The sequence below is a fragment of the Tyto alba genome, unplaced genomic scaffold, assembly GCF_018691265.1.
Source record: "Tyto alba isolate M040663 unplaced genomic scaffold, T.alba_DEE_v4.0 Super-Scaffold_9, whole genome shotgun sequence".
In the NCBI taxonomy this organism is placed as follows: Eukaryota; Metazoa; Chordata; class Aves; order Strigiformes; family Tytonidae; genus Tyto; species Tyto alba.
In genome coordinates this window covers 6325009-6349238 of record NW_024881330.1, presented here as the reverse complement: position 1 = coordinate 6349238, position 24230 = coordinate 6325009, and the positions used below count along the sequence as shown (strand labels likewise).

Below are 24230 nucleotides of genomic sequence, written 5' to 3'. Positions count from 1 at the left end.
TCCAAGATTATTCTTCTCAGACAATTTTAAAACAAAGTTCCCTTGAAACAAAGAAACTGTCCTTAGATTTCACCAACTGCTTAGTATTTCTTGTATTACTCAATAAATGGCTTTTCTGTTCCATATGCAGCTTCCTCTGCTGCTTTTCGGTAAGGCTCATCTAACAGACTTCTAATGTTTCTAATCTTCCACATATATTCTCCTCTATCACTTGTCTCAGTGCCTTTGACTCATTTCCTCTCTCGTCTGAGAAGCATGTTCATTTCATGACTCACCTTTTCTCCCCTTTCACCTTTCAATCCTGGGAGACCATCCTTTCCTCTTTCTCCCTAAAAGCAGGGAAAAGAAAGCAGGAAATATGCATGTTGTGATTTGATTGCATCAGCCCTAGTAGAATATTTTACACTTTCAGCTGATCTTACCTGTCCTCCAAAACGTAATGCAAGCAATTAAAAACGTAAAATTTTGGAGATGGATGCATAAAATCCACATTGTTTTCAAAACCCAACAAATATCAATTGAGTTAATGGAACGGAAACCACCAATTCTATATCAACTTGCATGTAAAAGGTCCTACTGTCTGATGCAGTTAAAAAAATCAGATTTTTTCTAGTTGGACAGAGGTATCAGAACAGGAGTTAAGACCCAAAGTGGGCATTCATACTACCAGTTTTGTTTATGTTAAAGATTTCTGAATCCATTCACTGGTGCCTACGTCCTCTATTTTGTACAGATAACCTGGTCATCTGAATAAGAGATGCTTAACAAGGAGGATGTGAATATTCCTCAAAGTGCATACACAAAATAAATTTACTCTGCATTCAAATAAGAGCTATGTGACCTGCATTACTATGATTTTATATAGAGAGAATATATTCTATATCCTATGTTCTACAATACATAAAATATAGCAAACTGAATGGGAAGACCTCAGATGATTTTAGATCCCTCTTGCTCACATTCAAGCATGCAGTCAGTTATCAGGGATACAGGCCTCATTTACATGGCTAAATTTACTGTTGGGCACCTGATCCAACTATTTCCCATTATGTCAGTGCCTCAGGAGGTCTGGAGCTAGCCAGGGAAAAGAGTAGACACCAGGTCCGAAGTTAGGCCACCAGAAAGTGATTCAACCATCTGAAGCCTTCTCCAGGGCTCAGTGACAAGAGGGATTTATGATTTTTTTTGTTGTTACTAATTTTTTTAAATGGTCCTATATCAGGCAGGTATTTCTGTAAGTAAGGCCTAAAGACCGCTGTACCTCTTCTACTGCTCATGAGTCATAAGCTTCTGCATTTATGGTAGATACTGTTCATCAGCACCTCCACTGCAATTAGAAACAGTCATTAGGCAGTAAAGTCACTTTTTGAAAGGGATACTCGGTGACCATTGTAGATGCCAATCAGTTGCTCACCACAGCAATCACATCAAGAGAGAACGTCATTTAGGGATACTCAAGAGAAGTCCTCCTGGCATCAAATGTCAAAAAAAAAAAGTCAAACAGTGGCTCAAAGTCACTCACTTGGTCTCCTTTTTCTCCTCTCAGTCCAGGTAAACCCTGGGGACCAGGAAGACCTGCTTCACCCTGAAAGTAAGACAAAGTGTGTGAAAACTAGGAAGAGGCATTAAGCATGGCTTATTTTAATAAACCCCTTTATTCTCAAATATAATTAAGAATGAAAAGGCAGAATCGTGGACCAAACTCTTCTCTTACTCACATCAGTTAAAAATGTATCAAGTCTGCTCCTCAGGATAGGCTAATCTAGACACAGTGCCCTTACGCTGGGAAGGATGAAACCTCGATTTAGCAGTCAATCTCTTTGCATGTCTCATGCTAGATTGTGAATTGTTCAGAACTCATAATGACTGCAGGTGTTTTCTTCTTGATACCTAGGGACACCGTGATATATATGGTCTATGTTGTAGGCCAGAACCTGCCTGTTTTTTTCATGGTATTTATTATAGATGTAGTTTTCTGAGAAAGAATGGGATTAGTTTTTTTAACGAGTAATTTCTTATTGGAAAATCATCACTTAACACAGCAGATAAAAGGTTTTGTTTTGGTTTGGTTTGTTTTTTTTGCTGTCACACTGTTAACTGACACCATGGAATTTAGGACAGGTTTTCTTCATGCTGCTCTGTAACAGGACCAAGCAAGCAAATAAAAGCAAGTTAAAAAATTAAACCTAACTTTTATTTTCATTTTTAATGATGTGGTGTATTCTGGAAATTCAAAACCTGCACTGTATTAATCTGAATGGTACAGATGCTGCCTGATTAACAGATCTAGAATTTTCTGGATGCACTATTGCATATTTGGATTTCTTTCTGTCTGAGCTTTACGTTTGAGTTTCTGTTTCATAATACATGCTGTTGGAGTAATTACAATCTCTGTGTCATGTGATCTGTTCTAAATATATCAAGTATTCAAGTATAATTGGCTTCAGATTGACCCAGTTTGTCATCTGAAAATAACCATGTGGTTTCCTGTTTATAATTATTCTGCTATCTGCATTTGTAGTGCAGTATCACAAATGATGTCAGTCACAGACAGGACCAAAATGCACTAAGTGCTGTACCAATACTGAACAAAGAAAAGGTGTTCCCCACTTTAAAGATATTATCTCTGAAGTATGGGAAAAGTTAAAACATTATCATGATATAGGTGCAAGGAGTCTGCAGAAGAAATCAGGTGAGGAACAAGACACTGTGGTGACTGAGTATGACTAGGAACATCAGGGTGATGGTTTAGAGAATTCTGAAGACAGTGACATTTGGTGACAGAGGGAGTGGTGCTTTCTGAGAGACACTGCAGCATCCTAGCTGATGGTGAGATCCCAGGGATTATGGGAACAAACAGAGGGCCTAACATTAAAGGGAGAAAAAAGGAGAATTCCAAGGAAAAATAAAAACATGTGGTGTAACTTTGGCCCCTGGAAAGATACTGAAGCAAAATGTCGATGAATTTGTATGAGCTCAAGGACAGAAAGGTAATAAGAAACAGCCAATATAGATTTTTTAAAAACTAATCATGTCAAACCTATCCAGTTTCCTCCCTTGACTGGATAATGAAGCAGACAAGGAGGAAGCATTTATGTGATGCCGCTTGACATTAGTAGGACATCTGACACATGGCCAACATTACATTCCCATTAGCAAACTATAGAAATATAGCGTAGAAGGGTGTCTGGAGGATGGTATACAACTGATTGAAGAAACTACATTCACACACCTGTTATTAGCTGTTTCCTGTCAAATTCAGAGGATATATGAAGTCCTCTAAGGCTCTCCACCACTCAATATTTTAATTTGCAACTGAGGTGACAGAAAAGAGAACAGTTCTGAAATGTGTGGAGAATACCACACTGTGGAGAAAGAGGCAAGTGTTTTGGAAGGTGGTATTAGAAATCAACACAGCCCTGCATGGGGAGACAATCCAGTCCAAGTGGCAGCGCTTTGGTCAGAGGCCTGACCTTTCCTTGCAATGAGCCCGAGTTTGCCTGGTAACAAGAAGTCCCCATCTTGCCCAGCAACTGCAAGCCTGGCCATTTGTTTGCCCAGAAACACAGAAATGACAACACTGGGCAGTTATCACAGGAACCACTGAGGAAGGGTATAGAAATGGCTCCCTGACAGCCCAGTGTGAGCGCTCCTGAGGAACGGCTGGCCTGCGCCATTGTGATCTCCCCATACTTGGGACACCATGTAAGGACATTTTCCTGGGCACTGAGTGAAAATATAAGGAATTTTGGAATAGAAGCAGAATAGTGCCCACTCACATGGTGGTGTAATTGTCATCCACTTAATAAGTGCCTTATCCGAGTAAACCTCACTTTGTATCTTGGACTCAGAACCTTATTCCTTCAAGGGCTAAATAGTGGCAGGGGGTCTGACTGCAATACTGGCAAATAGGAAAAATGGTCAGCAATTCCTAAAATTTAATGGTCATGGATAGAGTGCCACAGCTTATGGAAAGCTGCTATATGAAACTCCTCATAGACAGCTTCTTCCCTTACTCCCTCTAAGTCCAATTTGTGATACATGTTCTGCTTTAGTGCACAGGACAACATAGGAGAAGAGGTCATGACCATTCTCCCATTTAATCTTTATAGTAGAAGACTGGACCGAGACTGGTAAGAGAAGACTGAGGCTCTGAGACTCTTCCATTGCTAGTGTATACTCTGTACTCCAAAATCCTAAGATGTATGCCAAATATAAAAGAGTCTGTTTTATACAGATTTTTCTTTCCACAGATTTTCATACTACAGTTGAAAAGTTGGCATGTGGGTGACAATGCTAACATCTATGGTTAGTGGTTCTGACTGGGCTCTAGACAGATGTGTGCTTTAGGAAGTCACAGGACATTTCCCTGGTTCTTCACTGAGATCAGAATTTGTCTGCTGAAACCCAAATCCCAATACAAAAAGACTAAGATAACTGGAAATTCTAAGAATCATCTGTGCTTATTTCCTAGCAAGCATTTACAACTTAGAAATGACAGCATCACCCCTTGCATCACATAGTTACAAACAAGTTCCTCATCTTCTAGAACCAGCACTCTTGGTTAATGTGAGGTATAAAGGAAAACAAGAACTTTTAAGTCATTCTGCATTCCTTTCCTTCCCTATCCACCAGGAATGAGGTGACTGAATTTTTCAAGATACAATGAAAAACTGATTTAACATATTTTTCGTCTAGAATTCTTGCTTTTCTCTATCTAGCCATAAGTCTCATCCACTCATCTGTTGAATCTTTAGTCACATATGCAAATGACTTACATGGAACTCATTATTGGCAAAAGGCTTTGATATTGCATGTGGTCACTTTATATTGCTCCGACAAGTAGGCCTTGCTGCTAAGACTAATTTTCCTGCTCACCTGCTCTCCAGGTTGGCCACGGCTCCCTGGTTCACCCTGGAAAAACAAAAGCAAAACTTTAACATTGCAAGGAACTGACCCTTTGTAATAACACTTTCTCATTAGTAAAGTGTGTCCCCTATGATCCTGACCCATGTTCTTCTACCTACTTCTCATAAGGTACTGAAATTTCCTTCCTGATGGCTTGAGAACCCAGACCACAGGGATCCAACACAAGGGCCAGGTATGCCTACACATGTGGACTTGAGAGAGAAGCATCAAACTGTTTGGGATTTTGAAGCACCATGAACTCTGAAAGGCAATGAGCCACATCTGCTCATCCTCTTATGCCTCCAACTTTTGAGGAATCTTACTCTCCTGACTTTAGTGTAAGACCTTCCAAAATCATGCTTTGATTGACTCAATGGCTACAGCAAACTATGAAATAAAATTCCTTACCTTAAGGCCAGCTTTTCCAGGAAAGCCTTCCTCACCTTTTTCCCCCTGTTCTCCCTGCAGGGAACACAAGAAGTTATATACAAACTCCTCTGGCAGTGCAGCATGTTTGCAGGCAACAGCGAGGAATATTTTGACTCCGTATCAGCCTGAGGATGTAAATGGAGCCATGTGAGAATATGTTTCCTGGAATGTTTTTCCATTCTAGTGCTGTTTGCAAATACATCTCCAGCACCAATTACCATACTGGAATATTTATGGCATAACACAAAGTCAACCACTGTTACGTTAAAATGTCCATAGTGAATTACCTGAAAAACAAAACTTCCATTCAGTTTCTTCAAAATATAAGTGGTTAGAAAGTCTGCATTATTTCTAAGAGAAATAAATAACTATGGAATTGGGACCTTGGTGACTTAGATAAAGACTTTTATCTTTCAATGTGGGTGGCGTCAGCATGGAGAGCAGAGACTGCAGTGGATTAAGAGCTGAAACATGTTATACAGCTGGGAAGTGCAGCAGGTACTACATGGGGCTGTGGATAAGATCCAAATATTTATTTAGCCTAAGAAATTTGTTTTAGGCTCCAAATTCCTCACCTTTATTCATCAATAAGTGGGAGATGGGGACTCTACTAGACCTGGGCTCAAGTACTCAGTGCACTCAGTTGAGAGACAAAAGTATAAATGTAGTGTGTTATTGGAACAAGTAGGGGTCATAGTATCAGAGATAAGAAGACCACCCCCAATGCAACCCAAGTCAGTAGATCTTTAACAGGTGTTGTCCTTATTCCAATATAGTCTCATCATTCCCAAAGCCTAGCTTAGCCTTCATAGTCAAAATACAATACAATTCTCTGTCACTTATTTACATAGTGATGGCAAGTCAACCAAAGTGTCTCCTACCTCTGAATCTCCTATCTTCGGTCTCCCACTGCAGAGACAGCAGAGGAGACACCTTTCTCCATCTGTAATTTGTAGAAGCTTTCAAATGTGGAATAAGTAGTAGGAAATAATGAAGAACTGTCTTTCTGCCACAGAGACCTACAGAAGCCTTAGAGGGACAGCATCTCCTCTTTTCAGCCTTTCAGGGAGGAAAAAAAGGAAAGTTTTTGGAACCTGCCACACTTCTTTGTTCTTCTTTGTGCTTTGGACACATGCCTTGACTTGCCAGTGTCACTGGCTTTCCTGGGAGACAGTAGAAGCTTCTGTTTTCAATGCTCAGCTATGTTTGCTGAATTTGATGCAGTAGTTGAAGACTGAAAGAGGATCTCTCATCCTTGCTGTATTTACAAGCATCTCCATCTTCCTAATGACTCAGTACAGTGCAATCACATCAGCAAGCTTGGCCCTGGAGTTTCACCGGTGGGTCAGTGATGCGGGATTAGTGAGGTATGTTTGGCTCTGGGAATCTGCTCCCCTTCCCACTCGCACTTGCTAGCTCACCCAGAGAAGCCGCCCAGGTAAGTAGTTTAATATCACTGTATGTGGCATCGCTTACCTTTTGACCAGGAAACCCGGGAAGCCCATTTAACCCATCTTTGCCAGGCAACCCCTAAACAAGAGAAAATCAGAAGCTGTAAGCACCTGTTCTTTAAAACTTTAACAGTAAGCTCAGCATAAGCACACTCAGTTCATCCCTCTTGCCACTGACCTAAGAAAAGAAGAACCACCTCATGCATTTTGTTTTGATTTTTTCCCTGCTGTGACTCAAAACACAAAAGTTCTCACAATGAACATACCTGTTTTTTCCAGTATCCCAGTTTTGGTGAATGACCACTGGATGTCAGTATTGTTACAGAGAAATAACAGTATAGAGCTTTTATAATCTCTGGTTTCTTAAATAACTTTAAAAATTATATTTTTACTCATTCTATATGTCTCTATTATCTGTAGCTATAAAGATATTTTTGAAGTCTGTTTTTCCTTTTAAATATTAGTAATTTCTTATACAGTGCATAGGCTCCTAAAATTAAATTCTACAACACATAGTGGCAGAATTGTTCAGCAAGATGAGAATAAAAATTACTTCCTATAATTCATTTAAAATGGCAAGAAAAAGTTTTGTCCCCTTTTTGAGTGTGAGTCAACCCCCAAACGCTGCAGGCTGTACATGGCACTTCTTAATAATAAATATTTCATAATTCACCTTTCTTGACTTAACTGCCAAGAGAAATTGCTATGATCTGCTAAATCTGAGATTCTAATTTCAGTTCTTTGGCCTAATTTGGGAAACTCCAGGTTTGGAAAAACAGTATCTTGCCAAATGCAAAATGGCTTTTGGAAGATAACAATGCAAAGAAAACATCATGGTCGCAGTATGCAGGAATAGCGGAGCTGCATCTGGTTAAATCCTTGTTCATAAAAGGTACCAGAGGCTAATGTCTGCATTAAAGGCAACAGTGTTGGAGCCCACATTAAAACCTTGAGTGCAGACAAGCGGCAGAAAAGGACACAAAGACTTGAGAATTAAAGTATGTGAAGTCATGGAGAACATGGAAGCAAAGAAAGCAGTTCCTCAACACTTACAGCTGGTCCCGGTGGTCCACTTTTACCAGAAACTCCAATCTCTCCTGGCAGTCCCTGAAAAATTAAATAATAAGAAAAAATAATAAATCAGTATATCTGTCCTTTGCAGCAACCTCACCGGAGGTTGCTGTTTTCAATTTAAATGCAATTTTCCCTTCCACAGCAGTCAGGTCTCTGCCGTGGGGAGTCCTGTAGACATTGACTTATACCCAGGTAGCACTGATGTGGTTCCAATGCTCAGCACAGAAAAGCTGTCCTCTAGGACCAGCTGTGGCTTTTCAGTGAGAAAATATAAACCACACATTGCCAGAGGCCCTGACTCAGTTCCCACTGAAACCCATAACCTATAATTCCCCTCAGCTGTTTTTTCGTCTCGATATAAAACAAAAAAAACCCCAAGCTTGTTTTCTTACTGGTGTTCCAGGTGGTCCAGGGGGTCCAGCAACGCCTGGGGGCCCTGGAGATCCCTGTAAGAGAGGAAGCAAAACCAGTTTATCAGACTCTCTGATAGTGTCTGAAAGCCTCAGGTCCTTCCCTGTGCAGGTGGGGACCTATTCAAAATGGGCAAAAGCACTGAGCTTTATTTCATTAACTTCTACCAAAAAAATGCAAGATGCCAAACTGAGCTCTAAGGGAACCATGCTCATGAGCAGAATAGGATCTCCTGCTTAAGCCACTAATTACTATTGCTACAAGGTAAGCTCCATCCACCACTCCAGTGCAAGAGACAGAGGAGTTGAAGGCCATCAAAGGTAAGGTACAACACAAAGCTTGTCCAGTGGGATCCCTTGTAGCATCCAGCCTAATTTCATCTTGATTAATGTTAATTCAAAGTGAACAATTTACCTCTGGAAAAAGGTCTCTGAAGTAACTAATGAATGGAACAGGCTTGTGGTTTGGGCTTTTTTTTTGGGGGGGGGGGGGGAGTGGGGGGTGGAGGGAGCGGGAATGGGGTAAAAATACGAATCCAAGAGTATGGAAGAACAGTGTAGTGAATCAAGTGTTTTAAAACAAATGCATCATCATGTTAGTGATCTACATTAACCTTGTTGATGGCAAAAAGCCCTCACAAACTCATACTTCAATGCACACATTCAGTTGGAAATGTCCTATCAGTCTTTCTTACTCATCTCCCTGCAACAGCTGTTTCTCCTAGGGAAAATATTCTCTCAATAGCCGTCCAATTTCAGAGGGACTTATTTTTGTGTATTGAGCAAATTGTTAAATTTGGCTTCCTAGCTGAGAAATTTGTTTCTATACTTGACAGATCTTAACAGGTTGCCTGGGATGCAGAGGTGTTTGTTACTTCCAGCTTCCACTGTAGACAAGATAGGATTTCTCCTCTGCTCAGAAGGAAGCATGTGTTCGTGTATTTTTTGGATCAAGACCTAAGCAAACAGTATTAGGATGGATGTGAGAAATGGATATATGACTGAGTTGAAATTTTACCCTGGCTGTGTCTTTCTGTCTTTCTGATGATTTTATTCATTTTCAGTTTTCAGCATAAGGGGAGTTCTAGTGTGTTTGTATTTCAACAAGCAACCCCATCCCCTCACCCAAACCCTATGTGAAGAATTGAAACTGAGCAACTGATACAAGATAGAAAATGGCCAGTCAACATTTTCCCTGTCACCATTCAATATCACAAAGCACAGCTTTTGTGATTAAGGTATTGCCAGTCATGGATCAATATTAGCATTTCACATTTAAGGAAAAATGTAGCTGAAGATAAGAAAACAATGTAAAGAAAATGATGATAAGGAGTTATTTGTGGAATGGTTTGACAGAGATAAGCGGTCTTTTTAGAATGCACTTGTAAAATTCAGCCAGAGATTAAGACAGCCTCTCACCAATAGATGGGGCAAAGTGACCAAAAGAAGCGACCTACAGATGCACTTGCCTCCCATGTTCTGCTTTCATTGCAGCTCAGAGCAGACATGGAGTCATCCCAACAACATCAGCATTCGTAGAGTGCCTCAAATGTCAGCACAGTTGAAAAATCTCCAGAAAGATGTGCCTTGGGATGCACTGATGCTACTGACATAATTCCTGGCAAGCACTGCATCAGCTTCTAGGGACATTGGTTCAGCTGCTATTGCAGGAGGGTCCTGCATTTAAGGAGCTATAGCCCCATCAGGAGACACTCGGTCAAGACCATCCATCACTTAAAAAAGGCTTTGTCATTCAAAGAAAAATAATCAACAGTCCAAATTAGCCCAGCATAGGACAAAATGCCACACTGTAGACACAACTGGATGGAGTGATGTCAGACACCAGGGCCATGGAAGTTCTGCTTGGCACTATTCCACCTCTACATGGTATTGCTGAGGGGCCCTGCTGAAGATAGAGGTTCCAAGAAGAAGCTTCCATGAAGCATGAGTGCAGTACTGGGAAATAAGGCAAAGGTACCTTTAAAAAAACAGCCACAAACTGATTCAGAAACAGAGTGAACTATGCATAAGTGCAGGAAAGAAAGTGCAAAATTTACCTTTGCAGACTTTTGTTGCCAATTCCATTGGTTCCTCCCTAATAGCCTAATTTAGTTCTCTCTGCCAATAATTGAAACACCTCCCACCATGAAATACTTATTCTCCATGTCCTTGCAAGAGGGAACTTCTATCAGGAGGTAAAAAACCCCAGTCAGGACCGAGCTTCAACCCAACCATCCCCAAGTATGATGTAAGTTACCCCACACAGTACAGACAGGGTCAATCTGACCTAAAGGCAAAGTCTCACTCAAGCATCTGTCAGTAAGCAGCATTATCCCTGAAACATGAGGTGTTTACATCTTCCTCATCCCAACCATTTCTCCTAGTAAGTCCTGATATTCTCACTATTTAAGACAATTTCTAATTACTCTTATAAACTTTCTATATTCTGGACCACAATAACCTTATGCAACCATAAGTCTTGAAATTGAAGCACACTGATCCTTACCCTGAATTGCCACTAATAATTCTGTTTCATTGCTTGTCATGAGAGCAATCATCTGGGTCATCATGCCTAAGACTGGTTTACTCAGGTAGCTTCAACACACGTTGCACCAACAAATGTTACACCCACTAATGCAAAGCTCTTCTGACAAAAGCATCTCTGAGATGGACACAGGCAGAACAGATTTGTATAAAGGCGACCAGTGTCCATGGGAGATGTACAGGATGCTGACAGCCTCCTCCAGCTGATTGTGTATACCAGTACATCTACTGTCTTACTGGATTTCTTCTTTTCTGCAGCCTGGGCTACAGTAAGTGACTGGGACACAGAGAAATAAAATGGCATGATCCCATGAAAGTTGCAGAAACACATAATACATGTTCTTTATAGACCCCTCCCGTTTGCTACTGTCCAGATCAAATAAATTTAATTTGTATATAAATTTCTGTTACTGTAGACCCTTCTCCTGATTTCTGAGTAGACTTCAGAACAAGGACTATTCTTTCTAAGTATTTAGAAAGGACCAAACTGAGAGCATCTATCTCTGATTAAAAAAAAAAAAAAAAAAACTAAAAAAGCGCAGCAGTAGGACAGCTTGTAATGCGTAACCCCAAAATCTCATTCCATCTGTTTTCTTTGCTTCCCCTTTTTAACTGAATCCAGACTAAAGAACCTGATTTAAATGACCACCTTTTTCAGAGATCATTTGATGAGCTATACAGATGAGAGTCCCTGTCCCAAATACAGTCTCCAGTGTTCATAGAATCACAGAATGGTTTGCATTTGAAGGAATCTTAAAGATCATCTTGTTCCAATCCCCCTGCCATAAGCAGGGACACCTTCCACTAGACGAGGTTGCTCAAAGTGCAATCCAACCTGGCCTTGAACACTTCCAGGGTGGGGGCACCCACCACTTCTCTGTTGTCCCTTTAAAACTCTGATCTAGAAGAGAATAATTATGGAGTGCTTTTTTTTTCTTGCTGTTGAAGACTCTGGTGGGTGCCTGCTACATCCTGAAGCAAAAATTGATATATGAGAACTATTCTAAAACAGGACTACACGAACTCAGTTTGGAAGACAAATGCAAAACATGGATATTTTATCAAGATGTTTAAACCAAAGTATTTTCAAACTGTTGGCTTGAATCAAAAAGATTTCAAATGTTCATTAAAATCCAAATACTGTGTAGAAGTGCATGTGTGTCAATGGAGTGGGACATCTTTAAAAACATGGGGGGAATATTTTTTCAGGCTTGTGTTTCATTCAGCTCATTCTTTAGACAATGTATTGCAGAGACAATTCCCAGGAAAGAAACATGACACTCTCCATATTGGAAGAACAGCTGTGCCTGTCCTCCAGTATTCACTAAAGGATGCTGTCCACTTCCAGTATGTATCTTGCTGAAAGACAGGCTGGGAAAGGCAGAGCTATTAAGATTTAAGTTCTGCACTCCCTGAGGAAACTCTGAAAAGTAACAAAAACCTTTGTCTGTGACTACATCAGTAGGCTGCTTGGCCTAAATCTCTTTTCCATAAAAAAAGGGATGTCTATGTTTTAGAGGCAGATAAAGAAATGCCATTCCAAGATAGAAACTGAAGTCTAATGGCTTTTCCAGATATCTGTCTCTGGAGGCAAAGCTTGCACAGACATATCATCTGTACATTATTCCATGCTGATGACTGGATTCTGTTAAAACATGACAAAAGCTTAGATCAGCCCTTAACCCATGTCAAAACAGACTGTGGTCTGGGCTTTTTGGGCAGTGTGCTAGCTTTATGAATAAGAAGAACCTCTGGGACATGCAGGAGCATCCTGTCTACTGCCACAATGATAGCAAAATGCATAACTATGATGCTGACAGCCTTTTCCTCTCCAGTGTCTGCACTTGTCTCCACTTCAAACCAATTCTCCTGGCAATTTCACCTCTCAGAAAGTCTCGCAAACCCTTCCTGTTGGTTTTGCGCTGTCTTCCCTTTATTTCCACTTCTCTCCCATCAGAAATTAGGCTGTTGCAGCTATTTTTTTGGAGCAGTCCACGTGTCTCTCTATGTCCCTTGCTACTCTAACTCTCCATTTCTCCTCTTCTGTATCTGAGTGGATTCTGGTGTCAGCTCCTCACATCTGCTCTTCATTTCTCACCTCAGGCACTACCATATCCACCAGCACAACTCTTGTGAATTATTTTCAGTAACGCTGGATTAGAACACCATATTGCTCTCTCTGCCTAAATCCTGCCTTACAAACCAAGACAAAAATAAGAGGATGTAGAAAAAGGCTGTTGCTGATGACGCGGAAAACCAAAAGCCTGAAGAGCCAACAGATCTGAACAGTTGCCTATGATGCCTGCTCTATAGTCAGCTTCAGCGATAGTGTCATAATTCATAAGCGGATGAGGTCTCCAGTTATTTAACCAGGTGGCACTGTAATTGGAGCACCAACATTATTTTTAAAAATAAAGTTTTTCAACTAAAATTCTCTGAACTGTCTTTCTAGCTCTGTAAAAGCACTGAATAAAATTGACTTTGTACATAGCAGTCTCTCCAGGAGAATTTCTTGCTTCCAGTGAAAGGCAGTATTTGCTTAATTTCACTACTTATTGTAAGATATGGACATGATCTCTTTTGTCTACAGAGGCAGATTTATTTCCCTATATGTTCGCTTTGAGTTGGTTTACTGACTCAGTACAGCAAATGAGAAAAACAGCAAAACCCCCTCCCTTATGGTCTTTTGTTTCAGTACTACTAGTGATCTGCACTGGTGAAGACTTTATTTATTTTTGGTAAAGGTATAGATCTTATTAAAGATAGCTCTGAGCAATATCTTCCAATTTTGAGCAGGGCTGGCATAGTTTGAATTCAATCTGAGCTTTGCAGCTGGGGTCTGTATCCTTTTCTTACATTTTGCAGTATTAACTTGCATTATAAAAAGGATGTTAAGGATACCATGCATTTCAGAGGATACAATTTATTTCCTGACTTAGTTAAGAAAAGCTGGGCTTGAGTTTACACCCTACAGACAAGTCTATACTAATTAAATCATTGCCAGCCACAACCATAAAAGGTACAGCTTGTTCTGGTCTTCCTTGTAGGCCTTAGTTATACCATCAGGTTATCTAGCATAAGGCAAACCTCAATAACAGCCCAGAGACATTACAAGTGGCATTTTTGTTTAAAACTCAAAATGTTTTCACTTGTTTTGTTATCTCACAGGTGGACAGCATATACCTGCTCAGCTTGTGGAATCTAGAAAGTGGCTCAGTGGACCATTTGTAGGTATCTGCTTTAGGTGAGCTTCAGGCTTCACTAATGATATTACCTGGACCTTCATCAGGAGCTGACACCTACATTCCCATCCTTAACCCAACAAGTGCTTGCATCTGGAGCTGAACCCCAGCCCTGGTAATTCAGTGATACAGCTCAGAGTGCCTGAGCCCTCGACTAGCACTGAGGCATCAGCTCCCCTCTCTGCTGAGCCTGCAAACACAGCCTACAATGCCCCACTTAGTATACACTGTCTCACTGCAGATCTTCTTCTTCCTCAGGATACCCTCATCCCTAGAAAGGCACTTGCAAATGTACCTCATCAACTGCCTTCAGCCCTTCCTCTGACCTCTTCCTATCAACACATGATGGGATAGATAATATATAAACATATACATATGTATACCAAGATCTTGGGCAACCATGTAGAAATGCACAGCCCCATTGTTTTCTATGCTTGGTACCCATCCATCTATTTCAACTGAAAGTGCTTTACAGAAATGCTCATTTTTCAGTCTGCATTTGAACAGCCTACTGCAATAGAAGTTTGGCCCATGATTAAGGTTCCTGGAAACTAAAATAGTACAAATAAATAATAACAACAGAAACATATTATGAGTTCAGATGTCTGTGTCCTTGCTGCAGGAAAATCATTCATATCCAGATGGGAAATAAGACCCAGAATGTCTACGCCATGGCTTAACGACGTTGCAAGATGCACCATTTCTAAAGGTCACCGCAAAATAAATGCTCATTTTTGGGGGTGCTGACTGGACAACATGGAAAAAATAAGCACATAGACTGGTTCACCACCAAGGCTGATTTAGAAGGAAAAAACATTTAAAAATCTTTTTGTATTAAAATTTAGTTTGAGTTGCTGTTTACAAGGAGACAGGCAAAACTATGGCCACCCTATTGTTACAAAACATCCCCAGGCTAGCTGAAAAGTTGCCTCTTAGCTGTTGCTTCAGGACTTGACACTTAAATTAACTCTTAAATGTGACTACACCCAATGGTCCTTGAGAGTTGGACTGACTCATATGATCATCTCAACTGTGGTATATCACTGGATCTGCCGACCCTGCTTCAGAATAGCCCTCAGGTTGGTTCCCTTGTATAGCTGCCTGATCCTTCTCTGGTTTCTCAGTTGGACTGAGCACAAAAGCAACTATTTTTTTTTTTTTTAACAAAGCCCAACAATAACTTCAGATGATCTATTCTGTGTCTTTTAGCAACAATATGTCTTCTACAGTTTCTACATCCACTCCTTCCTTCTACCCATACATCTACCAATGGGGGGGAAATAAGGTCAGAAAACAATGGTATGTTTAAATTTAAAATAGTAGAGGAAAGGGAGATTATTTTAGTGTCCTAATCTAGATTGTGTATGGCCAACTCAAATCAGTTGGCTCTGAACACCATGGAGATAGCACAGGAAAAGGTGACACAGGCTTCCATACATGACTTGGATGAAAATCCATGTGACTACAGCATAATGAAGCCACTTTTCTTCTTGGGTATTTTTGGGGCATAATCTGATTAAGGAAAAAAAGAAAGCTGATAAAGTGCTTAAAAAAAAACTGATGTCACAAAAAGTGCTGTTAAGCTGAAAAGTAGTTTTGTCACAAACTGAATGTAAGCACTTTCTCCAAACAGAGATATGGAAATCTGCAGTAATAAGTCCAGAACAGAGTGCCATTGCAAGAATAGGAACAATATTTTTCCATTCTTACAGTTAGCTTCGAGGAACAATCAATTTAAGTATTCCTTGATGGGGCTAGCATTATATGCAGTTAAATTACTTAATGCTATGTCAGCAATTTTCTCATATATTTATAAAATCACTAACACATGCATAGATACATATTTTTTAAAAGTTTAAGGAAACTTGAGCTGAGCAAGTGTGACATTGTTTGGATGGATAGTGTCAGATATCTCAGAAATAATGCATGGAGAAAAATATTCCCCCCAAAAGGAAAATCCTACCCAATGGTTCAGCAGGCTTGGGGGGATCTTTTAACGTTATCCAAGGGAAAAAACAAAACCAAAACCAACAAGAGCTTTTAAATCCATTAGAAATACTGTCTTCATTCCTCTTGAAGGTTGCTGATTAAATACTTGCAAGCCAGATACCATACCAAAGGAAAAAGTCATAAAAATATGCAAACCAGTATAAACTGGTTTTTCACAGGGCAAGGTTCCCAGCTGGACACAAGGACCCTCACATGCACAGGGTCACAAGCCCTTGAATTGCCTCTCTGACATCCTCCACAGACATGTGAACAGCTCATTACAAAACGTCTGACACAGAAACCATTTCTAGATCATGTTTCCTGGTTACAGGGGCATAACTTGCCAGAAGAAATAAATGAAGAATCAGCATCTGCTGTCTAGCAGTGTGCTGTTTGTTGTAATACATCACCAACAGCTGTAGTTATGGAGGGTCTTCATTCCTACCCAAAATTTAACCAGTTATTGAAACAAAATACCAAAGCCAAAGACCCAGTTCGTTAATTTATTATTGAAAAAGCAATGAATGAAATGCTTAGTTTTGTCATGAGTGGTCAGCTAAAAGTGAGGTTGCATCTTTCCTGCCTGAGGACACTCCCACAGATATTTTTCTTATTGCAGGGGTGACCCTACAAAGTAACTTGGATCTGCTGAGGTTGGCTACAAAGTTAGCAAGAAACCAAGCCAGAGGCAAGTGTCAGTATTGTTATAATACAGAGCACAATGAGTTGATCCAAGGTGGAGCCAAATCTTCTCTGACGATGCTTAACATACACAGCGCTATCTTGCCTTTATGATGTTACAGAGGTGCAATTTGGACCACTATCTTGCCAAAAGCTTCAAAAAAAGGAGCTAAGGGGTTATTAACTTAAGACATCCATCCTCACAGAGAGAATAGACATTTAGTTTTAAGCCCCTGTCTCTACCTTCCTCAATAAGCCAACACCTATCCTACTATAATATGTATAAATTTGAGTGTCAAAGCCACAAAAACAGTCTTGTGCTCAAAATAGTCTGCTTTCTGAATAGCAAATACCTTTTAAACTGTTTCTTCCCTCAAGACTGCAGCACAGGAGGTATATCTGCAATTGCCAATTCACACAGCCAACAATTAGTCGAGATACTGTCCTCAATATTGCAAAACACAAATCATTTCTTTCCCTCTGGAATGATACTTCTTTATGCACAAGCAATGGGAAAATCGCATACAGAACACCTCCTTATGCCCCTGTTCAAAGATGCTGAAAAATTGTGGAAGGTAAAAGTAATTGCTGCCAGGCAGGCAGACTTCTCTCAATCACAACAGGATAAATTTGTTTTGCTCTTAAAGGAGAAATACCAACTTCAAAGATGGTGCAGACAAGAACAAGGTCATGGCATGCTGCATTGCGGTTCCAACTCACCTGTTGCCACAAAATATGCTTTTCCACATATTATAGGAAAATGAGGAAATCATCACTCACCTGAGGGCCGATCAGACCATTGATTCCTGGGAATCCTGGTTCTCCCTTTTTACCCTGTGTGTTAAACAGAAGAGCAAGTATCAGATACCAGGGCAAAGACTGCTGCTGACTTTCCAAAGTCTTGCACCCCAGAATTGGTAAATCATCATAATATGGGTACACAAAACACAAAGACTAGGAACGAAGGCAGCACACACCATTTGGATATGAAACTCCAGTTTGACAGGTCTATATCTCTCCATACTGTGATAATAGCCCTCCCAAGATGCAGGTGGGTCTCATGCACGTCTTGGCATCTCTTACACTCTGCAGTCTCACCTGGGTGCTGACCAGAGAGGTCACAGTGCTGAGATACAGCCAAGGGAGGTACCATGTGTAGACACATGCTGAGAGTCAATTTTCTTGCTGCAGTCAAGCCCTTCACCCCTTCCAACAAAGCCAAACAGTGTCCCTTTTGTTCCTTGCACTGTCTCACATATTAAAAAATAAAATAATTAAGAACTCTGGTGCATGGATGAATATAAAATATTCACAATCTCTAAGCGAGGAAACAGGAATCCATGAGGCATTTCTAACTAGGGTTGACATTACCACCAAGGGACAGAGCTCACTGACTCCTCTGCAAGCCAAAAAAGATTCCTCCAGAGGAACAAGAGAACTTTGCTTTTGCAAGGAAAGATGAGCCACCTATATGGATGCTGCGGCACATGTGTTTTCCATAGGTTTGACCTCAAATAGTTCACAGGTAAAAGTCCCACATCAGAAAAAAACAAGAAGAAAGGTTGGAGTAAAAATGAATGAAGATCTGGCATTAAGGAAGAGGCTGGATTTGTTTCTCAACTCAACACCTGACTTGTTTTGTTACTTTGGGCAAGTCACATATTTTGTAACTCAACTTTCTTGTAAAAATGATCTATCCTTCCCTGATGTGCAATAGACACCGAACCATTAATACTTCTGAGGTTTTTAGTAATATACTAGGAGGTAAATATTTGAGAGAAAAGTGATTTTTTTTCTTCCTGATTTCTACTTCTCATCCAAACTGATTTTCTTTTTGGAAGAATATTATAATTAAGCAAGTTTCATGTCACTGATGATGTGATTGGTCATACAGATGTGTAAGAGTCATATACATATGTTGTGGTTTCACCTCAGAGGGCAACTAAGCACCACACAGCCACTCACTACCGCCTTTCCCCCAGTGCTGAGGAGAAAATAAGCCAAGGCTTGGGATTCAAGATAGGACAGGGAGGGATAAATCACCCATTATGGTCACAGGCAAAAGACAGACTTCTTGGGGGAAGACAAAAATAACATAAATTTAATACAGACACTAACAACAACAACACTTAACAGACGGAGGACAGTGAGAAGTATTACCACATCTTAAAAACACCTCCCCCTACCCCTCCATTCTTCCTGGACTCAGCTTTGCTCCTGATATCTCTACCTCCTCCACCTCAGTGGCACAGGGGGACGGGAATGGCGGGGTACAGTCAGTGCTGCTGATTCTTCTATCTTTGGGGGCAGGGAACTTGTTCCCCCTGCTCCACCGTGGTCCCCCTCTCACAGGAGACAGTCCTCCACAAATTTTCTCTAAGTTGAGCCCCTCCTACAGGCTGCAGCCCTTCCCGAACTGCTCCAGCGTGGGACACCCCCACATGCTGCAATCTTCCCAGTGCCAAACTACAACAACAGGGGCTGCTTCTTCCCACAGGATCTCGGCCACCTTCAGACTCGGACACCTTAATTCCTAATGTGGGGCCCCCCACAAGCCATATATCAGCATCTGCTCCACCACAGCCCTCCATGGGTGGCAGGGGGGGGCCACCCTGCCGTCTCACCACAGGATACAGGGGGGTCTCTGCTCCAGCACACCTCCCCCCCCCTTTCTTCCTCCATTCCTCCACTGACCTTGATGTCCATGTAGATGTCGTATCTCCTCACCACAACTGCAATTCCTCCTCCCAGGTCCCTTCTTAAATACGTTATCACAGAGGCACAGCTGACTGGCTCACGCTTGGTGCAGAGGTAGGGCTGACTTGGAGCCAGAGGAGCTTCAAGAATCTTCTCACAGGGGGCCACTGCTGTAGCCCCCCACCTCTGTTAGCCAAAAACCCTACCACTCCATCACTCATTCAAACCCAGGACAGTATAATTTTCTCTTTATTTTTCTTTATTGAAATATGTCCAAAACCACCACCTATAAATAACAGCTTCTGCTGAATTAAATGAATGAAAAAGCTAAAACATTACAAACAAAACAAGTTTTCATCATATTTTCCCTGGTTTTGATTGAGATTCATTAGTTGGTGTGTCAGGATCTGATTTTTTCCTTATTTTTCTCATAACTGAAAAAGCTGCTGTCGTACGGAGAATTTTAGAAAGAAATTAAAAGAATAATTATGAGGTCCTTAGGAGTCTGTAGTCATTTCCAGGACCCTAACACCAATAAAAATCTGCATTATATGCTCAACTACATGCACTATTCATAGGTGCTCCTTCTATATTTTCAACATCCATCACTCTTTTACTTGTGAAATTCAAAAAGAGACAATTTTTAAGCTGAAAGACTCATGTCACCACATGATTCAACATATGTTTTTTATTTAAAGACACACATTTTGCCAACTGCCAAGGTGACCATGCAAAGGACACTGTTAAAATACTCATTGAAATGCATAAATAAGCTTATGAATAGAGCATACATCATGCAGTCTGTATAGAAGATGAGCATGTCTGCATGCCACCTCCTGCTTCCTATCAGCAAAGGAGCTACACATTAAGGTGGCTGGTTCCACAGCTACAAGACTGAGGCCAGCATCCAACACAGTGTAACTGACTCCTTCATGTCCCAACAATATCTCGTTGTTCACTGGACATAATTAGCACCCACCTTGTACCTCCCTTTGCAATGTTTATGCACCTCCTTAGACTCCAATTCAGAAAGTGCATTAGAGGCAGGAACCTGATATAAACACTTTTGATAAACCTTTGAAGAAGCATAAGGAAATTAGTTTCCTAAGTAGTCACCCTAAATCAGATATTGCCATACCCTGTTGTTTACTCTATAGAAAACCACAATGGGTGAAACATACATTAGTGTTCAGGCCAACAAATTCCAATGAATCTTTTAACCTTGCAAGTCAAGAGATGCGAGTAGTACACGCAGACCTTATTTTGGAGGTCCACAAGGGTGTGGCTTTAGAAGTTTTACAGCTCGAGGGCATTATCTGGATAGTTTGCTGAACTGCCAGTTTTTGGAAACTTGGTCCCACCTATATAATATTACCGGAGGAAGCTGGTAGCAATTCAAGCTTCTCCCCAAACCCATCTCAAAAGCCAAGGCAGCAGAGAAAGGACATATTTTTGTCTCCTGTGACAAATATACAATAATTGTTCTGTTTCCATAATGATGGCCAGGCATGCTAATCTGCTGCAGCAATGACAGATGTGAGAGAAGCCTATCCTTTCCTTGGGATGTAATGCTGAGAAACTTTGATGCTTTTCAAAACACTGAGAAATCCCTTAAAGCAACATATATTTATATCAACAGAGAGGCTGAGAGTGTAATTTCCATTGTGAAAGGGACACTTTGGCCACTCAGAGGTTAGCCAAAATCAAACTACAACAGATTTGCTCCATAACATTTCAGCCTGCCTTTAAAGTACAGAAATACTTGCTGGGAGAAATTATACCTATGAGAGCAAAGCTCAGCGAAATGTCATATCATCTAATAATACGACAGAGAAAACCAGCAATTATGCTGTCACTTATAGGAAGAATCAGCTAAGTGTGTAAGAATGTGTATCCTTCAACTATATGAAATATATGTTATTTGCCTTCATCAGCAATTTGAACAATAGCACAGTTAAAAATGTATGTTTTATTGGAAATAGATACATTTACCTCACTGAAAATCACAGCTTCAGTCTGAATTTAATCTATGCCATCAGTCCCTTTTTCCTTCTTATTTTAATTTGCTTACATTTCAATTTCTGCATGGCTGAACGTGTTATTGGAACATTTCAAACACTTACAAATATATGTGAACACAACCATCCATCAGAAGGAACTCTACCTTACAGAAGACAGGAAACCAAAGGAGAATGTTGGCTCCATGCTGCTAGAGGGGAAATTTTTAAAGGTATCATAGCCCAAAACTGTTTCTCATCTTGTTGTCCAATAGCCAGAATGGCCATACATTTTCATAGCATGTTTTTCTCTGAGGTTTGGTCCCTGGAACAGAGGTGGATTTGGTACCAAGTACATAGGAAGCATCCTTAATTGTGAATTAGTATGATTACTATCATAAATGCCAACTATTTCCTCTGTAAACTAGATGAGATGCTAGGATTACCCCTTTCAGCCCTGTCCTTTTATCTCTACATTACTAGAGAAGCCAGAAGAAATCCATCAGTGTTACTGTTTGAGCTCTCTGAAGGCAACAGCCTTTTACAGTCTCCATATGTATTAGAAAATTACAGTAAATTATGAAGTCAGAGCACCTCTCCCTAGCTTCAAATACCATTAGGGTTGGCCAGATTATGGGTGATTACTGGAGCTGTTGCAACAAAGTTAAAAAAGGGCTATAAGGACTTCTGGACATTGAGAGAGGTTGCACCTTGGCATTGGGTCCTCCCAAAATGTCTACCTAATTTGCTGGGCAAATTTTTTCTGCTCTTTCTCCTAGATTATTTATACATGTCCCCCTGGAGATACCAATGAACCATCTGCTTCCGTTGGACCCGGTGAGTCTAGAGTGGTTCAAATCAAAGGGATCTCATACACAAAGAAATAGAGTTGAAACTGTGTTGACCGCTCATTCAAAGTTGTGGCTGGCCAAAACAGGAACATTGTATGCAACAACTCACTTAGACAGAAGAGAGACAGGTCAAGAAGGGGAAAGTAAAATACATGTATTTCTGTCCCACCATCAGCACACAAAGAGCTCAGAGATCTGATAAACTTAATTATTTCCACATATTTAGAAATTTAGAAAACTAGGCTGCAGTACAGCATATCAAACTCAAAATGGGTCTAGGTAGATGCTCTCTCATGCCTACGTGGAAAGTACTGCTATAGGATAAATGTTTTCTCTTGGTTTCCTTTGGTAATTTCAATTACTTGAATGAACTTGTATAATTTCAATAAGAGGCAAATTCTTGAAATCCAAGTTATTTGGAGGACACTTCAGAAGAACGCTGTGTTTAGGCTGGATTACCCAAAGATCTACGTGCTTTCCAAGACCATGTCATACATCTGCACCTTTTGTGTCTATCAAACAGAAGTTGGGTTTATTTCCAACAAATATTTCAGTAGATCAGGTGTCAAAAAATTTGGGAGCAGAATCAAAGTACTTCAATTTTGTTCAATTTCACAGAAGAAAGAGGAGGACATGAAGAGGAATAAAAAAACCACAAAACCACTCTAAAATGAAACCAGACTCTCGAAGTTCTACCTCTTTTTCAGTAAAATCAAAGAGAGTACTGTCTATCACTCAAAGGTTTAATGGGACAGATGAAAACAGCAAAGCTTCTTTCTTCCCTCTTGTACCGAGTCTGGCTGAGATGAAGTTAATTTTCCCCATAGCAGCTCTCATAGTCTGTGCTTTGTATTGGTAGCTAGAAAGGTATTGATAACACACAAGTGTTTTGGGTACTGCTGATCAGTACTTGAACAGCATCAAGGCTGTCTCTCCAACATTCCCCCCCTCATCAGTAGGGTGGGAGTGGCCAACATCTTGTGAGTGGACACAGCCAGGAAAGGTGACCCAAACTGACCAAAGGGATAATTCCTTATCCTATGATGTCTGCTCAGCAATAAAAGCTGAGAGAAAGGGGGGCATTCATCATTTATGACATTTGTCTTCTGAAGGAATTGCTAACTATACTGAAGTCCTGCTTCTTGGGAAGTGGATGGATATCGCCTGCTGATGGGAAGCAGAAAAGAAAATCTTTTGTTTTCCTTTGCTTTCTCACATGACTCTGCTTTTACTTTATTAAACTGTCCTTATCTTGACCCACAAGCCTTTCATTATATTTTCTCTCCCCTGTCTAGTTGAGAAGGGAGAGTAATAGAGTTTCTTTGGTGGGCACCTGACATCCAACCAGTGTCAACTTGACATGAGAGTATCATTGTCAAAATATAGATGTCAGGTGCAAGGCATTTGGAAGCAGCTGGCTAATAAAATTAACATAACCTAGATATTCTTCAGTCTGTCTCCTGCTCCCTCAGGCCCCATCCTCCTTCAGAGCAGCAAATCCCAGTCTTTGGGCACACTTTCCATCTTAACAAATTAAACTGACTTTTCTTTACTGTAACATAAATGGTAACTCTCTAAATATTATGCCTTGTTTATTGGCAACTGTGCTATCCCATGTATTCTTTTATTTCTTCAGCAATAACAGGAACAGCAACTTCAAGCTAAAAGGACCTCATACTTCCACTTTTCCTAGAAATCTTTTCAAGAAGTATGATCCCATTCCTCTTAGCCAAGCTGTCACTAGGGTATTTGGCACAATATGTCATCTTCTATGAAATCTACATACTGTGTAGGTGGCTTCTGCATTATATTTCTAACACCAGCCAACATTGCCTCTGTTCTTGCACAGGTCAGGATCCTTCATTTCTAGAAGACCATGTTATGAGTCATTAAATCCTCTACGAAATGGTTCCAAACACATCTTTAGTCCATTAGTAGTTTGTGCCAGTTGCATTAC

General features: G+C 40.5%; 1 protein-coding gene across 3 annotated transcripts in view; it reads right to left on the bottom strand.

The window, feature by feature from the left end:
- Window positions 1-24230, bottom strand: part of COL22A1 (collagen type XXII alpha 1 chain) — a 283818-nt gene that overhangs the window by 61504 nt on the left and 198084 nt on the right. For all 3 annotated transcript variants that reach the window (XM_042785800.1, XM_042785801.1, XM_042785802.1), the window contains 8 exons: window positions 17509-17562; window positions 8255-8308; window positions 7842-7895; window positions 6814-6867; window positions 5317-5370; window positions 4879-4914; window positions 1523-1585; window positions 276-329 (listed from right to left, as the gene is read on the bottom strand). In XM_042785800.1, the coding sequence (XP_042641734.1) occupies window positions 276-329; window positions 1523-1585; window positions 4879-4914; window positions 5317-5370; window positions 6814-6867; window positions 7842-7895; window positions 8255-8308; window positions 17509-17562 (423 nt within the window). The remainder of the gene's footprint in view (window positions 1-275; window positions 330-1522; window positions 1586-4878; window positions 4915-5316; window positions 5371-6813; window positions 6868-7841; window positions 7896-8254; window positions 8309-17508; window positions 17563-24230) is intronic.